A 22,182-nucleotide genomic window follows, 5' to 3' on the forward strand; every position below is an offset into this window, starting at 1 on the left:
ACATTGTAAAAATTTATTTTCATGCACAACTGTGTGTTTGCTATGAAGAAAAAACATATCAAATGCTTGTCATAATCATAACTCTAAAATGCGATATGATCATTTAAATGAAGTGCACACTTTCGGTTTCATTTTGATTGCTAAGTACTTGTTCATACTTCGTGCGCGGCTCCCAAATGATCACTCTGTGCCACAAACAGAATATTATTTACAACTGTATTACCTGTTACTCACAACATATGCAGGTTCTGTTCACTAAAGTAGACGCGCGCGCGTCTATCATTAAGTAGAGCGCGCGCCCTCTCTGTAAAAACAGCTCACGTGCTGCGTCCGAAACCGCCTACTAAGTAGGTACTGCATTTGAATTTAAACGTACTACTCGGCCATTAGAAAAGTGCGTTCTATACAGTATGAATGTGAAAAGTATGAATGGAATTCGGATGTACTACATCCGCCATTTTGTCATGGTCACTTGACCTACCTGCGTCAGTTGCGTCGCTTGAGTCCCATTCATGAATTCTCTCACGTGGCATTATGGGATAGCGCAGCATGCATGGGATGCGCACTTCAGAACCTTGCCGGAAGTAGTAAGTCATCCAGGTACTTCTCGCCTACTGATTTTCGAATTCTATGAATTTGGACATACTACTCGGTTCACATACTGGTTTTAGCCTACTATAAAGTATGGAAGTATGCGGTTTTGGACGCAGCCCAGCAGCTCATGTCACGTCACGTGTGATTTCCCGATCACGAAAACATCATGTTTAGACAAAAATGACATTTTTAGGCGAATTAACCTTATGAATACAGTATGTGGCTCATTCAACATCATTTGGAGGTGTCAATGTCACTGAGCAACGTGTGTGAAACAATGAAAAGACTCGTGCAGCCGCCTTTTCTTCTCTCCTGAACTTGAAAATATGATTGACAGAATCGTAGAAATGCTGGATTAAGATCGTCCAAGGTTTCGAATCGAGATCGCGATCTTTTAACGATTAATTGTGCAGCTCTAGTCTGTGATATTCACTTTAGTTGACACCTGCATTATTATTATAGCAAGTGATGTAGATCTACTGGATATTGACTACACCACCATGGATGTGTTTTGGCACTTTTAAAATAACAGTAAACTCAGTGAATTCTATATAATGGATTTTAATATACTACGATCGTATGCTGCGTAAATAAATCCACATATTATTGCACTGACCTTATGAAAGTCATGGATATGAGTGGATTACCTCCCAGTTTGAGCCTCGGGCTGGCTACATATTCCCTAACCAGACCATGTGACCGAAAAGGGCCAAATGCATTGACCTACAGTTATTAAAAAAGAGGCAACAATTTAATCTTGTGGAATATCACACAATTGTGGGTGCTTTTTTTATGGATTTGAACTAACAAGCAGCTATGCGGTGTTATGAGCTCATGGATAAAGTCAAATTGTGATGTTTGTGCTTCAGGCTCACAGTACGGGACTTTGGAAAAGGCCTGGCATGCTTTCATGAATGCGGCAGACAGGTTAAGTGAGATCCACATGGAGCTCAAAGAGAATCTAGTCATTGAGGACAGCGAGAAGATTAGAAACTGGCAGAAGGATGCTTTCCACAAGCAGATGATTGGTGGATTCCGGGAGACCAAAGATGCTGATGAAGGTTTCCGCAAAGCCCAGAAACCCTGGGTTCGAAAACTTAAAGAAGTATGTCTGCTCATGGTCTGAATACTAAGCCATTGGTGTTAATTTAAAAAAGTAAAGAATTTTTAATTATTAATTGATTTGTAATGTAATGAAATGGTATGTCTTCTTTTCTTTTCACAAAAGTAATAGAAAATGCATATATATATATTTATTTATATATTTTATAATTTTATATTTTACTCATTTAATTTATTTATTTTACTTTTTTATTTATTTATTTGAATTTCATTTATTTTATTTTTTTCGTTTAAATTTTTAATTAATAAATGTTTTTATTTTACATTTTTATTAAATTATTAAACTTTTTTGATTAATTAATTTTATTAATTAATTTATTTAACTTAATTAATTTATTAATTAATTTTACTTTTTATTTATTTAATTATTTTACTTTTGAATGCATTATTTTTATTTAACTTTTTAATTAATAATTAATTGTACTTTTTTATTCATTTATTTTACTCATATTTATTATACTTTTTATTTATTTAACATTTTAATTCATTAATTCATTTTACTTTTACTTATTTTATTTACTTATTTGACTTTTTAATTAATTTATTTTACTTTTTATTTGTTATTTTGCTTTTTAAATGATTTATTTTACTTTTTAATTCATTAATTATTCTATTTAAGTTTTATGTATTTGTTTATTTTATTTATATTTTTTATTATTATAACTTTATTTATTTAACTTTCTATTTATTTATTTATTTATTTATTTATTTATTTATTCATTAATTTATTTAACTTTTTATTTATTTTTCTTTATTTCTTTATTTTACTTTTTTATTTCTTTATTTTTTTATTTCTTTTGTATTATTTAATTTATTTATTTTTACTTTTTTAATTAATAAATTTTTGTATTTATTTTACTTTTTAGTTAGAGACATTTGCATATGACAAACAGATGGTGACAGGATTATTAGTGAAATATATATATTTTTCTTATATGATTTTTTCCCCTTTTCATCTCATTTCTAGTCTTTGATAATCATATGAAAGAGATTCAGATTAAGTCTAGAAGTCCTGGCCTCACTGCAGGTTTTGGTTCAACTAATTTTATTTACTTATTGTATATTATTATTATTATTATTAGTTTTATTATTATTATTATCATTATCATTATCATTATTACTATTATTATTAATTTATTTTTTGCTTTGTTTTTTATTTTATTATACATTTTTTACTATTTATTTTAACATATTTAGTGACTGTATAGTGCATTTCACAAAATACCACAGCATTTAGCAATGATGAGCAAATAGTGCAGTTGTGTAAATATTGTTTCTGCTGTAGGTGGAGTCTACCAAAAAAGGTTATCATAGCGCACGGAAGGAAGAACGCACTGCATTGACCCGTGAAACTCATGCCAAGGCTGACCCCACCAAATCCCAAGATGAGGTCCGCAAGTTCACAGATCGCCTAGAGAAATGTACCCAAGAGGCAGAGAAGGTATCATGAGAAAAAGTGCACACACAACAGTTATCTTGGATTATCTAGGATTAGTCATTTTAGTGTGTTTGTTTTTTTGTTTTTTTTTTGAGGATTTTCCATTAAGTCACTAATTACTGTATCGAGAGATTATCAACAAGTGTTCATGTTTGGGTGGAATGAGATGGGTGCAGACTAAACTGACAGAATGTCCATAAACCTAGACAAGATAAGGCTTGTGTGGTGCTTATGCTAGTGGTAAGACTGCAGTGATGATGTTTTTGGGCTTGCTTTGACAATGCTCTATTATGGGTGTGAATTCCATGTTGTTGAATGTGTAGTTTCATTCACAAAATTTTACTTTATGCCTGCAGTTTAAAGAGCCCATATTATACATGAAATAGGGTCATATCTTGGTTGTAAGGGTCTCCGACAACAGTTTAATATGCATGCAAGGTCAAAAAACACTTTCATGGTCTTATAATCTGCATTTATTTTTACCTAATTATCCCAGCGACTCCTGTATGAATCGTCCAGTGATTCATTTGTTCCCAAACCCCTCCTTAGCGCGAAGCTAATCTGCGCTGATTGGACCAATGACAGTCTGTTGCGATTGGTCGACTGCCTTCAGTCAGAGAGTAAAATGCCAAACAGCTAATCAGCAATATAAAAGTAATCACAGTTCATACACGCTCGATAGTGTAGGCGTGGAGTTTAGCTGCCAGTGGGTCAATGTAAATACAGACTATGGACTTGAAAATACAGACGACTAACTATTTTATTGAGCAAAAACTCCAAAAACTGTTGAGGAGATCTCCTAGCTTCTCACTCTGCTCTTTTCACAGACACACACACACACACACACACATTGCACAAACACACACACACACTTAACCCTGCTCCGGACGACAACGCGCGCGCACACACACAAACACACACACACACAAACACGCACAACTCCGGACGACAGCGCGCGCACACGCACACACAGACACACACACTACTCCTCGTCAACGGAGCTCCGTTAACAAAGCAGCACGCGTCGCGTTTTTAACGTGACTTTGCACGCGATAAGAGAATATAGCCAGTTAACCTGATACAGTACACGCGGTTACAAGTAACAAATCACAACTAAATACATTTGCAAGCTAAGAGTCAACGAGGCAACTTTAATCGCACGTACTTACACTTGAGAAATGGAGGAAGAAAAATCCATCCTGACGTCCATCAGTAAGTTACTCTTTACTAATCCTTCCTTTAACAAACGCAGATGAAGTATTCTTTGTAACGTTAGCATGTAGTTTCCAGAAGTTTCCAGCAGTTTCCAACTGCTTGGTTATAATGCTGAGGTTTCATGTTTGGGTAGAGACTCAATATATTCATCTGCAGTGTGACTTCAATCGACCGGCATGTTTGTGTGTGTGTGTGTGTGTGTGTGTGTCTCTGGGTTTCTGCGTCAGAGGGCGGGGCCTCAGGTTTGAAATCTCCCGGGTTTGCGCGTGCACGTGAATAACTTGGTTTCGTTCGTACGTCATGGCGAAACACCTAATGAATCAGTATCAAGGCGACTCGTTTGAAGCACTTTGAGTCGACTCTTTTATAGATGAATCAACCGTTTTAAACACTGTACACTAACAGATTTAAGCCTTAGCTGGATACTTCACTTCACTTAGAGCTGTGTTACACACTACATGGAGGGGAATTTTCAAAAACCCATAATATGGGCTCTTTAAAGTTGTAACTAAATCACTGGGCAACATGACAAAAATCAAACATCTCAAATCCTGATAAGAGATATATCTCAATATGATACTATTTCTGTAAATTCAAACAGTTAATAGTTTATTAATCATTAATAGGACTATTTTTGTTTTACATCTTTTAATTTACTCCATCATATGTGACCTTATTTCTTTATTTAGAGCTTCAGTGCAAATGTTTGATTTAAAAATGTAGTAAAATAAAATAAATATTAAAGGTGTTCAGTGTTGGGCAAGCTACTTGAAAAATGTAGTGCTTAACTACGCTAAAAGCTACGCTAAAAGCTACTCTGTAGGAAATCTAGCAAGCTGAGCTAAAAGCTACTTGGCAAAAGTAGCTTAGCTACATCGAAGCAGTTTTTGCAATTTTCACTTTTAAATTGAAGCAGCTTAAATCCAAGTCAATCATATCTTAGAGATCAATAAAACTGTCAATGAAACATAAGGCAGAATTGTTCAGTTCAATTATTTACTGTAAATAATAATAAGCTGTACTAAACAGAAACACATTTTAGTAAATAACAGCAAAAACAAAAAATCCAATAAAATCAGGTGTTACACATTTAAAATACTATAGTAATTTATAGTAAAGGAAAATATTTAGGAATGAGCATTATGTTGTATATATATTTACAACTCTTCATTAATGAATTACACTACATAATGTAGTATCATTAGTAACTATCATGAACTAATAATAATTATCATCGTATACTTATACCTTTTCTATAGTAAACTGTGTGTGTATATATATATATATATAGAATATATAGAACGTTAGAACATGTTTAAAATCAGCCTTTGGGCTTGATAGTCAGGCTCGCTCCTGTTGGTGTCGTCAGTTTGGCAACCTGTGCGTGTGTGGAGCCGTCACAGGAAGGGCAGAGTAAAAATGTGTTTTGAACCAGGAATGCAATACCTAGTTCATCCACTGGATGTCAAACTTGCACACTGCACCTTTGATTAAATATAAAGCACTTTCAAAAAGTAACGATTACATGTCAAACATAAAAAAACAGATAAATAAAATGCTAAATTTATACATTGTGCTTTCACGATAGTTATTAATGTCTGTCTGCATCCCTGTAATGGTGTGTAATATTGTGCTTCTATAAATTATGAAAAGAAATTACTGTAAATACATTACATAAAAATACAGAGTATAATATGAAACTATAGACACTTTTTGTCAATATGGCATATATTGTTGTATTGCACTGTCCTAACTATACATGGTTTTCATCTGCTTATAAAAATTCAGGAATGTTATCTGCCTTTGAGATGGTCATGAAATTCAGATTGGTCACAATTAGCATATGCTTTGATCTAAAGTGATTTCCAAGTCGAGAAAGTGATAAAACGTGTTCTTTAAATTTCATCTGCTCTCCATGCAGACATTGTGAATTTGCATTACTCCATTAGATATATTCTGAGTACGCTAACAGGAAATTCTCATCTTGGGTTTTGACCTTCTAAACTGTGTCCCATGACTCTGTCCCATGAACTTGAGCTTGAATGCTTGTCCTCAGGCTAAGGAGCGTTATGAGAGAGCCCTGGATGAGCTGAATCGATGTAACCCACGCTACATGGAGGACATGGAGCAAGTGTTTGAAATCACCCAGGAGGCAGAAAAGAACAGGCTGTGCTTTTTTAAAGAAGTTTTACTGGACATACACCAGCACATGGACCTCTCCAGCAATGACAGGTAAATCCCTTTGCTATGCCAATGCTTCACCGTCTAACTAGACACTTATTTTCTATAATTGCATTCTTGATTTTAAACTTTTATGTTGGCAGTACAGGGTCCACAGGGTCTTAAAGTCTTACATTTCTAAAACTAAATTGTAGGCCTTAAAGTCTTAAGATCTAAGATGCCATGTTTCAGTGAATTTAAGTACTTTTTAACAGGTCTTTATTTTCCTTTGTCCAGCCAACCAATCTATCCATTTCTTAATGAAAATGAAATTTGTTTACTATTTACCAATATGTTTTTAGCTCCCAAGCTCACCTCTATCCCAAAAAATAAATTGCTCTTTGTAATTAGCTAGGGTTGTGGAAAATATCTATACACCATATTGTTGGAATGTTTTCCACTATAATATTATTTTTACACACTGACGTCCATATCATTACATTGTCAATGTTTTATTATACTATTTGGTTGGATGTCCTGGAGAGCCGGGGTCCTGCTGAGTTTAGCTCCAACTTGCTTCAACACACGTACAAGGAAGTTTCTAGTATATCTAGCAAGAGCTTGATTAGATGATTCAGGTGTGTTTGATTAGGGTTGGAGCTAAACTCTCCAGGACACTGCCCTGTGGCCCACCAAGTGTGGACACCCCTGTACTAGATGGTGGTGTTGAACTTAGTTTTTTTTCTCTCTGATGTGATGGGTTACCTTCAGTGTGCAGCAAGTTAGTAAAATAAAGATGGCTGCTTGACAGAAACGTCCTAACAACATTGATTAGAGCAGTGTTTCTCAACCATGTTCCTGGAGGACCACCAAGTATGCGTGTTTTGGATGTCTCCTTTGTCTGTCAGACCCATTACAGGTCTTGTAGTCTTTGTGTGTTTGGTTAAGGAGACATGGAAAATGTGCAGAGCTGGTGGTCCTCCAGGATCGTTGTTGAAAAACACTGGATTAGAGTTTTTCATCAAAATGTTGGTCAGATTGTCTGCTTAACAATCTCATTTTGCACTGCTCCAATACAATTGAAGTAAGATAAACAAGCTAAGAAAAGTTTCTCTTTTAGTTAAAATAGGTATTGCCATTTTATGTTGCATTTGATTTAACGATATTGCCAGATCCGCAGCAATATCGTATCGTAGCACAAGTATTATGATTATTGTATTGTGGGCACTGCCCTACTATTATATATTGTGAAATATGGCATGAGGCTAGTACAAACAACTGGTTATATCCCCTTCTGAAAGCATCAGATGTCTATGAAGAACACTATGATACTTTGGCATTAATCACTGAAAATTATCTGCTCCAGGAACGCAGCCATCATAAAACCCACAATTTCACCATGAAACAGTTGGTGATGAGACATAAGCGGCCATACCCTTTCACAATCAAAGCTGAAGAAGTCAAATCCCTGTGAATCCCTAAAGCAATTGTGTATTGACACCTGAGGTTTTTCATTGAAAGCAATAAATACTATTCATGGCCAAAAAATGACTCTAAAGTTGTTACCCTGTACGTTAATTAATGCCAAGTGATCCTGACCAATCTGAACTGCCAATATGTGATGAGTGGGGAGTGAGAATATGACCGATGAAGTCAGCGTGCACGTCAGCAATTATGTTTTTTTAGACTATTAATATTACAGATTGCTAATGCTGCGTATTCTCCGTAAGGTCTAGTTTGTTAGCAATTAGGGATGTAATGATTAACAATTTCACTATTAACAGCACTTTAATTCATTATGATTAATAAATTGTAAATGCTTCTCAACACTGCGTAGAGACAGCAAAACTGCTGCATCTAAACAAAATGATGCCAACTGTGCGCTAGTTTAAAGTTCCAAGCTTGTACACCGAGGCTAATTCGCACACACAGTGGGTTAACTATGGTTGATGCTATTAACTAACGGCTGTTTACATATCGTGTTTTTTGCCTGCACAAGTTTATTATTTCCAATGGAGGCGTGCAGCTTGCACATGCAAATTATGTGCGACGCACTTATGCTTTCCAGACGTATTTAAGCGAAAATATTTAAAGTATTTAGTATGCCCTGAGCACATCGCAAGTCACGTGACAAGAACTGACTGATCAGATTCATACTTTGTATGGAAGATACACAATTCTACTCTGGTCCAAAAAGGAAAAAAATACAAAATGAAAATACCAATCAATTTTGTAATACAGTTGATCAAAAGTGTCTTTCAGACAGATTTTCAGAAGCCTTTGACCTACATTTGTTCTCTTTAAAATAGAAATACTTGAACTAATATGTATTTATTTATTTATATAAATATAAATTATTTATTCATTATTCTTTCATTTGTTTTCAGTGTAAAATTATTAATTATGTTTAAATGTTCAAAACTTGTTTCACTTATTTTTAAGTCCAAAGAGAAATGGATTCAATACATACCCGTTAAAATATTAGGAGTTGTCTGCGACAATGGCGTAGTGGTAGTGCGTTGACGCGTTCACTCCAATGCTCACGGCGACCCGAGTTTAATTCCCGCCTTGAGGTCCTATGCCGATCCTTCCCCTCTCTCTGCTCCCCACGCTTTCCTGTCAATACTCTCTACTGTGCTGTCCATTAAAGGTGAAAACCCTGAAAAAATAATGATTAGGAGTTTTCATGTGATTTTTCTAAACTAGTAGGCTACTAGTAGTAGTGCTTTGATATTAGTGAATGCATAATAATAGTTGCACGACCAATAACTATAATTGCACGACCAAAATCTACAATCGTTGCATCCCTCTTAGCAGTAATAGCTTGAGCTGATAATGCAATAATAGTCTTAAGAGTTGTGGTAAATGTGTGTTTAAATTGCAACAAATTATTTTTTTATTGATTTCAGTACTTTTTAGAATGAAATAATGCATTTAGTCAACATTTCTCTTCATATTTTGCCATCTTTGCAGTGCATTTATGACATTGCTTTAACTTCTTTAAAAAAAAATAACAGAAATCTTCAAACTCAGTTTCTAATGTCTTGAACCAGTGGTTCTCATCGGGGGTCGGGACCCCTCCGAGGTGTCGCGGGACAATGAAGAAGGGGGGGGGGGGTCGCCTGGTGATTTCCAAAAATCACTATATTTATTTATTAATATTTATTATTATTAAACCATAAGAATGACCATATTTTATCAATAACCTACTGAAGAGAAAAAAATAGTCGTTTATAGTTACTATATATTATATAGTTACTATAGTAGCTTATACCGTTGTTACTAGTTCTATTAGATTGCAACCCCTGGGGTAATTATATTAAAGACACATTATATTTTTTAACAAGATTATATTAACATTATATTAAAGACACAGAAACAGGGTCAGATTCAGCAGATTGATTTAATACCAATAGGTTAAACTTTCTGGCCCATTTACAGCACTGAGATACATTAAAAAATTAAACAGAATAGACTTGGGTCTATTGGTGTAAGCGCGCCATTGCATGCAAGATTTCTGTATTTATAACCACCTCAGTGGATATTGGGGTCGCGAGTCACTGGCTTTGTCATTTTGGGGGTTGCGGGCTGAAAAGTTTGGGAACCCCTGTCTTAAACAGTCATGGTGCCTAAATGTCTGTCTTGTTAGGAGCTTCAATCGAATTTGAAATGGAGCCACTGAGAGACAGGCACAGATGTGAGTTGTGCAATGAGAACTGATGTGATACAAATGGAGAGATCTGTCTTTACACAGTGTCAATCCTGATTTATAAGGGCCATTTCAATATCCTCAAGCTCTTGTTTCTGCTCATTTATGTGTCTCTTAGCTGGAAACTGAAGAATGTTAACCATTTCGAAGTTCTTATTTGTTTTTCCATGCTCTCTGTTATCATCATGTTTGCTTAATGAGGAATTCTGAGCATGTCGTTGACTATTAACTAGGGTCACTTCAGAAAAAGCTGAAAGCTAGTGCAACTCTGTTCTTTAGTCTTTTTAATCAATGAACAAAATACCTTCTTTCGTTTTTGCGTTTCGGTGGAAGCTCAATCAGCGTAGAGTTACGTGTTGCAGCAACAGAAACAACACCCTCCAAACCTGTCTCTGCAGTTTTGCACAATTGTTTACTTTTGTTGAGCTGTAATTACAGTGCTAGGGCTGCTGCTGAGCTGTGTGCTAATCATATAGTTTGGTTTCATGTACAGGAATCTTTGTGTTTACTTTATCCCTCCCTCATTCTTTGAATTTCCATGGTACTTAATGTTCCTTGCTTTGTTTTGGTTGCAGTGTCTAAAAAAAAATGACGAGCCACTATATATATATATATATATATATATATATATATATATATATATATATATATATATATATATATATATATATATATATATATATATATATATATATATAGTGGCTCGTGTGCAAACAAATCTGAGATGATGTTAGGTAGATTTAGTATGTTACTGAGGGGTTGCTAGTTTGTTGACCAAAGCCTACCCAAAAGTCTCTATTGATTCCATTCCTCCTTTTGGTGTATTTTTATGAACAAAAACAGCAAAAATAAATGTAACTTTAAGGTTTAGCAGCTTGTCATTGGTGCAATAACTATATAAGGAATCTTTAAATTACACCTAAAAGGTTTATAGTTCTATCTCAAATGTTAAGTTTATAGGTTTTTAGAGTCCTTTCGTTTTACAACCTAATCTTTAAAATAACATTGTACCCAAGCTACCTAATTTAGTTTTTTTAGGTTACATTAGTTTTCCTGTAACGGATTAACTACATTTATTGTTTAAACAATATTATTAGAGTAATGGTTTACTCTGCTATTGGTTGTCAGATGATGTTGACTGCACAATCCAACTATGGTGTTTGAACATCTGCAAAGCCAGATGTAAACATGTGCATCTCTGAAATGCACTGCTGTGTATTTAATACACTGCTCATTCCTGAATGAACCTGATCATTTGAGTCAGTGATTTAGTTATCTTTTTCACAGTGGCTTAGTTTCAGAATTTGAATGAATTATTCAGTGAAACACTCGGAAGATTTTTCATTAGCCCCTTTCGCACAGTGATACCGGTAAATATCCAGAAAATTACCGTGATGACTACCACCAGTAAATTTAAAAAAGCACTGTTCACACAGGCAAGAACATACCGGAATTTTTCCAGAAAAGACCGTTTACACATCCATTCTAAAGTACCGGTCAATTTTGACATCATTAACCAGAAATGATCTCTAAGTGACTGTGCTTGTGTTTGTAAACACAGAAGGGGTCAGGCTTTTGTTGGTGGTTGATGGTAAATAATATGTGTGTGTACTGACACTCACAGGCGGCTTCACATGCACATGTGTCAAGCAACTGAAGTAGAGCTTGAGGGTAAACAAACAGCGGTTTATCATAAGCATTTTATCCATGATTTTTCCCACAGTTGGCATTAATAATGAACATAGAAATGTTATCGGACTTACATCTAGCGGCTAAATGTGTCTGGAAAAATATTCAAAGGCTTTTATTTACATAAACGGTTCTGATTAGCATGAGTAATCATGAGCGCGCTCTTTCTGGCAATCTTCCATTTGCATTCACACAGCGCAGCATTCCAGTAAGTTACCGGTAATGTTGCAATTTCTCTTACCAGAAAATTGCAGGAATGAATTTACTGGTATTTTTAAAAAGGGCCTGTTTACACATTAATTTTCCAGAAAAAGTCTGTGTGTGTGAAAGGGGCTTTTAGTCTACTGGCAGTTTGTGTAATATTTTTTCAATGACGGTAGGGCTGCACAATATATCGTTTCAGCATCGATATCACAATGTTATCATTCGCAATAATCACATCATGAGTATATGCAATGTTGAATCTGGATTATAATTTATCAATTTGCAAAGTTTTTTTTTTTTTTTTTTGCCTGTGACTTTGTGAGGGTTTTAAAAGCATTCAGGCATAACAAATTGTACCGTTTATAACATTTAGTAATTTTTTAACGTATATATAGATAGGGCTGGACGATTAAAATCTGTTTTGATATTTATTGACCAAGCACCATTGTCAATATTGATAAAAAAAGACTCTGTATGAAGGTTATTAATTATTAATTGTTTTATTAAAATGTGGCTTCTGAGCGGGAGCCTTGGAAGCAGTGCCAATGAGCTTAGAGTGCAAGTCATTTACAATGAAAGCATGGGAGCAAAAATGAGTACGGTGTAGCAGCAGTGAGAAGATAAATTAAAAAAGGATGTAAGGATGTCGCCAGAGTGGCTTTTTGGTTTCTTTTCTTGTGCATCCCAGCCACTAGCACCCCATCTGAAGAAGTTTTTAGCATAGTGGTAATGTAGTCATTCAACTTCACAATTTGTATTGTTGCAGTGTGTATTTGAATAATGAAGGCTGGTTCCTTTACTTGAAAGCTCAGACTTGACTATCATCATTTGTTTTGTTTACAGAGTTTGAGGTTTACTGTATCATTATTATTCACACCTTTAAGTATTTACGCTTTACCATTGCACACACATTGTAACATTGTATTTATCAGGTTTAAGAGTTTCTTTAACAGTTATGTTTATTTTATTATAAAGAGATGACTATTAAAACTATTTGCCTTAATAATGTTGGTAAATAAGAATTAAGTGGTTAAATAAAGACTAATATTCCGAAGAATATTGTTAAAAATATTCAATAATTATCGATATCGAATGATATGATATCGTAATAATCTTTTTTTGCATTATCACCCAGCCATAAGTTTATAATTATTGTTATTATATTGTTTATAAAACAAAGACTATGCAATTTCTTTTACATGTGATTTTTCTATTACTGTATACCTGAATACTGTTAAGCAGGTCGCACACCAGAAGCGCCGCGACACGGCGCGCACATGACAGTTTAAACTATCACACACCAGACGCGCACATTCGAATGATATTTAACATGAAACTAATCAGATGGCGCTCTGTGGCGTGGCTGAAAAATGAACTGCGTCCTGAGTCGTGGCCAGGCGCCGCCGACAGCCGCCGACTTGTGTGTGTATCCTGATAGAAACCTATGTTTAGAATTCTAAAATGCTTGGCGCTGTGTGGCGCTGTGCGGCGCGCCGACAAGCGGTGCTTCTGGTGTGCGATCTGCTTTAGACTCCTTGGAAAGCAATACAACGCTGTTTATTTAATTTGTATGTTTTTCTTTGTTGAGTTTATCTATATTTGTAAATTGTTTATTATATTTTATGCACTCCCTTAATCATCCAAATGTATTTTTCCCAAATAGTTATTTAACTCATTTGGTAAAACTGAATTTATATCGCAATATACAGAAGAAGTCAGAATCAATAGCCCCCCTTAGAAAATTTTTTTTATCTTTTTTTTTTATATTTTCCAAATGACGTTTAACAGAGCAAGGACATTTTCAAAATATGTCGGATAATATTTTTTCTTCTGGAGAAAGTCTTATTTGTTTTATTTCAGCTAGAATAAAAGCAGTTTTTAATTTTTTAAACACCATTTTAAGGAAAAAAATTATTAGCCCCTTTAAGCAAAATTTTTTTTTCAATAGTCTACAGAACAAACCATCATTATACAACAACTTGCCCAATAACCCTAACCTGCCTAGTTAACGTAATTAATCTAGTTAAGCATTTAAATGTCACTGTAAGCTGTATAGAAGTGTCTTGAAAAATATTATGTAAAATATTATTTACTGTCATAATGGCAAAGATAAAATAAATCACTTATTGGAGATGAGTTATTAAAACTATTATGTTTAGAATTGTGTTGAAAAAATCTTCTTTCCATTAAACTGAAATTGGGGGAAAAAAAATAAACAGGAGGATAATAATTCAGGGGGGGTACAAATTCTGACTTCAAATATATATATAGTAGAATAAACAAAATCGCAATGTTAGATTTTCTCAATATCATGCAGCCTTAAATAACAGCCAGGCAAAGGGCTTTTTTGGTCAACATTGGTTTTTGATACATTACCGTCCATCCGTCCGTCCATCAGTCCGCAGTTTTGCTTAAATGTAAAGCCATTTTCTTTTGCAAGCAGGGAATTACCTCTATTTGTATATGTATTTCTACATGCACATTTTAGGGGTATATATAATTCAAAATGTTCTTTTTTTAATAATTTGTTGTAAAGGGACGAAGCCGAAAAGAAAATGAATGAATGAATAATTTGTTGCATCCATCAAGGTACATTTGTCCCCCCTCCTAGGACAAATTACTTGCCAATATTTCTCTCTCTTGTGTTTAAAAAGTATGCTCTATAATAAGAGTGATGTCTATATCATTCACCATCAATTGAAATTGGTGTTGGCTGTGTTTTTAACATGCTCTTCCTTGTGCACAAATGAAACCTGTCCTGACTGAATATGTGGAAAATCCCCATGCAGATTCCGAGCCTTGTACCGAGACCTCGGGCAAACCATCAGCGCAGCCAACGACACTGAGGACCTCAGGTGGTGGAGGAACACACATGGCCCCGGCATGAGCATGAACTGGCCGCAGTTTGAGGTAGAACCGAAATTCTCCACTCTCCGAAATGCTCTTTTGTTTTCTGACATTTGCTGCATCCCAAAATACAAGCAACAATGTTTACCAGACACACACCAGGCTTCATACTAGCACGCTAACATTTATTTAGAAAACGTATGATATTTACGAGCTCAAACACTGCTGCAAGGTCATCGACCGTAGAGTTGTTTTGGGCCCCGGGCTCCAGGGGTGGTGAATTTCTAATGGGCTGTGTGTGAATGAGCTGTTGTCTTTGCACGGCCCATGAGTGGGTTCTGGAATGTCGGATCGCTCTCCCTAATGGCAGATCCTTCCCCCCCCCTTCCTTTCCAGCTTTCCCCACAACACACACACACACACAGTAGCAGTGTCAGCATCTCCGTTTGTGCAAATTAGGTTTATCCATACACAACAGTGTGTGTACAGGATGTGTTGTGGAATCTGAGTGTGAATGTTAAATCGAACGATAGGAGAGTGTATAACGGTCACAGACCTAAAACGAAGCTTTTAGTCCCGTTTGCCCAGGTAAGTGACACCTCCAGAGGAATCTTCTGGCATCCTCTATGTTCTGCCAGCACACTGGAGTCCTTTGTATTGCTGTAAATTGTGCACAGAGAGAGCTAGAGCAAACCTTTGCCTGTGATAGAAGGCCGACTAGATGATGGTCCAGCATGTGACTGTGAATATAAGAGCTGTTATGTCACGGTCACATTGTGTGTCTGTTCTGTATTCTTGTTCTGCTTTAAGACAATGTTATTTATGGGAATGGAGCCACACTGACTGTGTCAAACATCAATTTTATTTTTGGGAAATGAAAAGTCACTGGTAAGTCACCTTGCCATATACACTGGGGGAGATCAAGTATGGCGAGGCAGTGGCGCAGTAGGTAGTGCTGTCGCCTCACAGCAAGAAGGTCGCTGGTTTGAACCTCGGCTCAGTTGGCGTTTCTGTGTCAAGTTTGCATGTTCTCCCTGCCTTCGCGTGGGTTTCCTCCGGGTGCTCCAGTTTCCCCCACAGTCCAAAGACATGCGGTACAGGTGAATTGGGTAGGCTAAATTGTCCGTAGTGTATGAGTGTGTGTGAATGTGTGTGTGGATGTTTCCCAGGGATGGGTTGCAGCCGGAAGGGCATCCGCTGCATAAAACTTGCTGGATGAGTTGGCGGTTCATTCCGCTGTGGCGACCACGGATTAATAAATGGACTAAGCCGACAAGAATATGAATGAATGAAATCAAGCATTCAGCACATCATGTTTTTCCTGGGAATAATATTTCTAAAGGAGCTGTTGACATGGAATTGAACCAGATTTTTTTAAAAACCTAACAAAATGCAAACATAAAAATAAAACAAAAGAAAAAATCTGATAAATCAATTCTGTCTAATTAAAATGGAATAATACAGGGTGGGCCATTTATATGGATACACCTTAATAAAACTTATTGGGAATTTCACAAGAAAAACATTAGTGTGCTTGGTTTTAATGTAACTTTATTCTTTCATGAGTTATTTACAAGCCCCCTCACGTATACTAATGTGCCACAAACAGGACGTTAATATCACCAACCATTCCCATTTTATTAAGGTGTATCCATATAAATGGCCCACCCTGTACAGGGAGAAAGTACTGAACTACTGAAATGTATTTAATACTTTATTTAAAGGGTTTTTTGGTGATGGCAGTGCAAAAATCTTGATGGTTTTGAGGGTTTCGTCTATCAAATCTGATCTTAAGTTTGTATTTTCTATTGCATTCAACTCAGGTGATTGATTAGGCCATTTTATAGCTTGATTCGTTGTTCTCTGAAAGGATTTGAGAGTTTCTTTGGCTGTGTTTTGAATCATCGTCTTGCTGAAATGTCCGCCCTGACTTCATCTTCATCATCCTGCTAATGTAGATGTTGGACTGAAGCAGCTGATATTCATATACCATGACGAAGGGCAGAAAGTTGCTGAAGAACTACTGAGAGATTTCAGCTGCTGTCTGGGCTTTCACTGCTTCTCTACACCTCCCTTTCTTCATGTGTTCAATACTTTTTCCCTGAGTCATTTCATTTTATTACACATAACTTCATTTGTAAACTAATTAGATTTGTTGTCTTTGCATACTGTATATGGATTTCTTGGGTTGTTACCAACATCCAGTGAAAATTTCATGTCAAATAGCACCTTTAGAAATACGTTTTCTGAGAAAAACAGTGACATGTTAAATACTTATTTTCCCGCTGTATGTCACATTTAATAATTTAATTCATAAAATCCAGTTGGTGGCAGTTAAGTCTTACTTCACCCAAAAATAAAACTTCTGTTATTAATTGCACTTATTTTTTTCAATGCACATGCTATATCTTAATGTAATTTTTTTAATGTATTTTGTGTTTTAAAAGGAGTGGTCACCTGAAGCGAACCGATCCATCAGTCGAAAGGACAGAAACAGCCGCTCTGATGACGTGGTCACTCTGACTAATATCGTCTCAGCGGGAGACGAACCCCCACAGACCCTACAGGAAACGACAAGGTACATCTGACTATTGCACACTCAGCTACTCATGCACAAAGAAAATCTTTTCCCAAAAATATCTAGAACATTCATCCACAAAGCATGTCAGAAGGAAAAATGTGATGTTGGCAGTATAAATAAAAAAAGCTATTTAATATATGAAAGAAAATATGGTGCAGTTGGGCTCTATGCACAGCAAGTGACCAATAAACGTCTGGTGAAAGGTTGATGTGACTATTTTCAGTTTCAAAAGGTGTCTTTAACAGCATTAATAATGTATTTTAATTGAAATAGAGTTCATAAAATTCTATATATAGTACTTATGTTTTTTTTTAGCTGTTTAGGCATAAAGGAGATGAAAGACCATTTAAACACAAGTGCTGTGATGAGCAGCAGACGAGCACTAAAACTCCATTGATAATACTGCGGTAAATCAATGTTTAAAAATGTTCAAATATTGTGATAAAATACATTTTAAATAAGACATGGCTGGAAGAATGACATTTAATGCAATGTTTCTTGTCCAGTGTAACAGTGTCATAACTGCATGCGATGCAATGCCTTGATGCGATAAAAGCTATCCTTTCCATCCGTATCTGTATCTGTAGCGGCGACTGACCAAATTTCTATTTTTAAAAAATGCTTTACACTGCAATTACAATAATCACCTCAGGTACTGATTATGTGCTTTATTCAGTGTTAAATCTTAAAAGTAGACCGTTCACCTCAGATCTCGAAAATAAAATGACTAGCTAAAAGTTTGAAACGTGCAAACCAACTACATCAGTTACTCAGCAGTCTATGTATTTTTAATAATGTTAAAGCGGTTTAATCTGTTAAACCCTTACCATGTCATCAGGAGTTCAGTGGCTGGTATTTATGAATGGCTGGTATTTAAATATTTTATCGCATCCCATTTTGGTCCACAGCCAATCAGGACGCAGAACACAATGCACTAATCAGTACGCAGCATGTCAAATTACACAAAGTCTACGAAACTGCGAAGCCATGAAAAGTGAACCACGTTGTAACAAGGGGTCACTGTACTTACACAAGTAATATTATTGCGTATCTCATGTTATGTTTATTACAGACAGCCAAATTGCTTGTCGTTGTATATATATATCATGTATAGTTATGACCAGTGTTGGGAAAAGTTACCTTTGAAAGTAATGCAATACAATATTGAGTTACTCCCTAAAAAAGTAACTGATACTTACTTTTCATGGAAAGTAATGCGTCACGTTATTTTTGAGTTACTTTTGCGTTACTTTTTCTTACCCAGCTGAGGCTTGATCTCTTTCAGAACTTGCAGGGTTTTTTATTTGTTTTTGTAGCACATTCCCTCATTCAGTGTGGGATTTGATGTGACTGATCATTTTAATTTACAATTTATTTTTTAAAAAGTAATTAATTAAACTAAGGGTGCTTTTACACTTCAATTGCCTTGTCCAAGCCCGAGTGTAATTGTCCCCCCTTGCCACCTTCCTGGCTGGTTTGTGTTTTTTCTGAACCTTGGTACGCTTGCGTCATCAGCTGCTGTTGTGTGTACAGCTGTTGCTAAGTGATGGCCACGGAAGCCTTGGCGGTAAAATGGAAAGTTGTATGCACATCACGGTTGTTCTGCTTTTAATTAATCTTTTGGTGTTGGTAACTTACAGAGAGTCGCAAAAATATTAAAATTGTGCAACATCACATGATGTCTGCAGAAGTCGTTTTGGACGGACAAGCAGATATTATCACTGTTTGCACTGGGTTAGTCCAGCTTTTCGCCAAGTTAACGTTATGCGATACAATACCTGTCAACATTGGGATGTGAAAATAAGGGATATGCCCCATCCCCTTCCAAAAAACAACCCCCAAATTAATATTATATTAAATATCATATTAAAATAACTTGATTTGTTCATCTGGAGCTGTTTCATTGTAAACAAACAGTTAAACGATCAGTAATATATTGAATGAGTATCATTATTATTATTATTTACAAAGGATAGAATAAATAGTATACATTAGAAAAAGCTGTAAATAAATTAGCAAACAGTTTGCTTTTATAACTTTTATGCTCATTTAAGAAAAAGCGAGTTGTGTTTGAAAGAAAAACCACCAAAATCGACATCTTTAGATGTTTCGATTATTATTAATTATGTATATGTGTCTGTTCAAACACGCACCAAAAACCCAAGCTTTTGCTCAGCTTTATATCGTGTCAAAATCTGTTTGGAAAACAGCATCTACTTGTCACTATGGAGTGTGTCAGCTGACAGTAATGCACTACTACATGACGTTTTGAAGATTGCATAGGAGTGTCAACGGTGCCTATAATCAAAAGGAAGATACTTCCACCGTTTTTATGTTTATTTCAAAGTGTTTTCATGCCTAAATAAAACGAAAGCACAGAACACATTTACAGTTAAGAGCAAGGGGCGTCCCCTCGTTGTTTGGCGGTATGGATTGCGTATAGGGAGGATTCACAGAAAGAGTGAGAATACGGGAGAAAAACGGAAAAATACCATTACAGGATGATAGCGGGATATAACTGTAAAATACGGGAGAATCCCAGAAAAAATGGGAGGGTTGACAGGTATGGTTGATACACAGACATACTGTACACACATAAATGAACGTTATGAAAACTAAAGTTTGTTGAACAGTTGTCGGTTGCTTCCGTTATTTGGTTTGAGTGCATTCATATCAGAAGTAACCGGACCAAAGTTTGTGCAAACTCTACCCCAGACCACCTCTTTCAGGTGGACTTGAGTTCAGACGACATCATTCACACCAGCTTGATGTACCAAACTCTGACATCAAACAATCCGGGCGCAGACCAAAAGTGCTGGTGTGATAGCACCCTAAAGAGTAGCTCACTTTACATTTTTTAAAAAGTAACTCACATATTATTCCTTATTTTTTAACAATAATGCATTACTTTTCCTGTTACAGTGGTTTCTTGTTATTCGTGGGAGTTACGTTTTAAAAATAACCTGCAGTGGGTGAAATCTGCAAAGTAGATAGCGTTATTTTTTACAATTATTATAGATGTTTTAAGACTGTAAAAACCCTCAATACCCACTTTATACTCTTCTCAGACAGGCATTTACATTTTTACATGTTTCTCTCTTGTTTAAACACTCTCACAGTTCAAACCTTCGTAGAAACATAAGTCCTGTATTATAACTATGATCAACCGTTTAATCTTCATTTATTTATTCCGTATTAGCACCCTATAGCCGCATAACTTCCACCTTCTTTTTGCATGTCCAGAAGTTCAACTTTTTGTGCAGTGGTTAGCATCTTCCTCTGCCTTTTTGGTGCTATCGCAGGTGCCTTCGACGGTGCTGAATGTTTCGTCGATATTTTGAGGAGAAGACTTGAAAAAATACAACACTTCAGAGTCAGACTGCTAGTGATCGAAGATTTATGTAAATTTGGAAAGCTGAACGCATTCTTGACAGCACGGGAGACACGGCACAGAGATTGGTTGATAATAGAGCTGGACGATTCTAGCTAAAATGAGAATAGCAATTTTTTTTTTTTTTTTGCCTAAAATAAAGATCACGATTTTCTCACGATTCTGTAGATGTAAAATCAAGGTTAATCTGAGTGGGCTATTATTAAACATGTGGGAAAACAGCAATATGCTTTGTGTAACTGTACTGTTGGTTAAAATGCTAAATTTTGTATAGACTTGGAATGGCGGACTTGAACAGACTTTAGATTTGTCCTGGTCGTTAATGCTGATGATAACTCTGATGTTGAATCATTGTGTTTGAGACATATGCTAACAATCTGTCATTTTCTGCTTAAAATCTGTCACTGACATAATTTTCGTCAAAACAGAAGACTGGGTGGGTATTTTTGCATTTCGGCGGGTTTTGGATACTTTTTGGGCTGAAATCAGTCATCTAGATCTGGCAACACTGTATGTGTTTTCGATTTCATTTTCACTGCTAAGAGCGATTCACTTCCCGAGTGGCTCCCAAAATATCCCTCTGTGCCACAAACTGAATCTTATTTACAACTATATTACCTGTTATTCACAGCCTATCCAGGTTCTGTTCACTAAAGTAGGCTTCATTCAGAGGTGCGCGCGTTCCCGCCTCTCTGTAGTAACAGCTGACGGTCAGCTCTCATCACGTGTGATTTTGCAGTCGCAAATACATTACATAAAGACAAAAATGACGTTTTTGGAGTGAATTATATCCTATAAATACAGCATGTGACTCAACATCATTTGGAGGTGTCCACGTTGCTGAACAACGTATGTAAAACAATGTGAAGACATGTGCGACCACCATTGCTTCTCTCCTGAACTTGAAAATATGATTGACAGAATCGTAGAAATGCTGGATTAAGATCGTCTAGACCAGGGGTGCCCAATCCTGTTCCTGGAGAGCCACCTTCCTGCAGATTTCAGTTGCTACCCATATCAAACACACCTGAACCAATTAATTAGGACCTGAACACCACGTGATAATGACAGGGAGGTGTGTTTGATATGGGTAGCAACTGAAATCTGCAGGAAGGTGGCTCTCCAGAAACAGAATTGAGCATCCCTGGTCTAGGGGGTCGAATCGAGATTGCGGTCTTTTCACAATTAATTGTGCTGCTCTAGTTGACAATGTGAAAGTGAACCATGTTATA

The 22,182-nt window shown here is 36.0% G+C and overlaps 1 protein-coding gene across 10 annotated transcripts in view; it reads left to right on the forward strand.

The window, feature by feature from the left end:
• The window catches only part of pacsin3 (protein kinase C and casein kinase substrate in neurons 3), an 86,309-nt gene that overhangs the window by 45,610 nt on the left and 18,517 nt on the right, over window positions 1-22,182 (forward strand). For 9 of the 10 annotated variants that reach the window (XM_073906340.1, XM_005166593.4, XM_005166594.4 and 6 more), the window contains 5 exon segments: window positions 1,464-1,699; window positions 3,002-3,157; window positions 6,426-6,601; window positions 14,921-15,041; window positions 17,426-17,556. In XM_073906340.1, coding sequence (XP_073762441.1) covers window positions 1,464-1,699; window positions 3,002-3,157; window positions 6,426-6,601; window positions 14,921-15,041; window positions 17,426-17,556 — 820 coding nt within the window. 10 annotated transcript variants of the gene reach the window in all.

The sequence above is a fragment of the Danio rerio genome, chromosome 7 (genome assembly GCF_049306965.1).
Source record: "Danio rerio strain Tuebingen ecotype United States chromosome 7, GRCz12tu, whole genome shotgun sequence".
Lineage (NCBI taxonomy): Eukaryota > Metazoa > Chordata > Actinopteri > Cypriniformes > Danionidae > Danio > Danio rerio.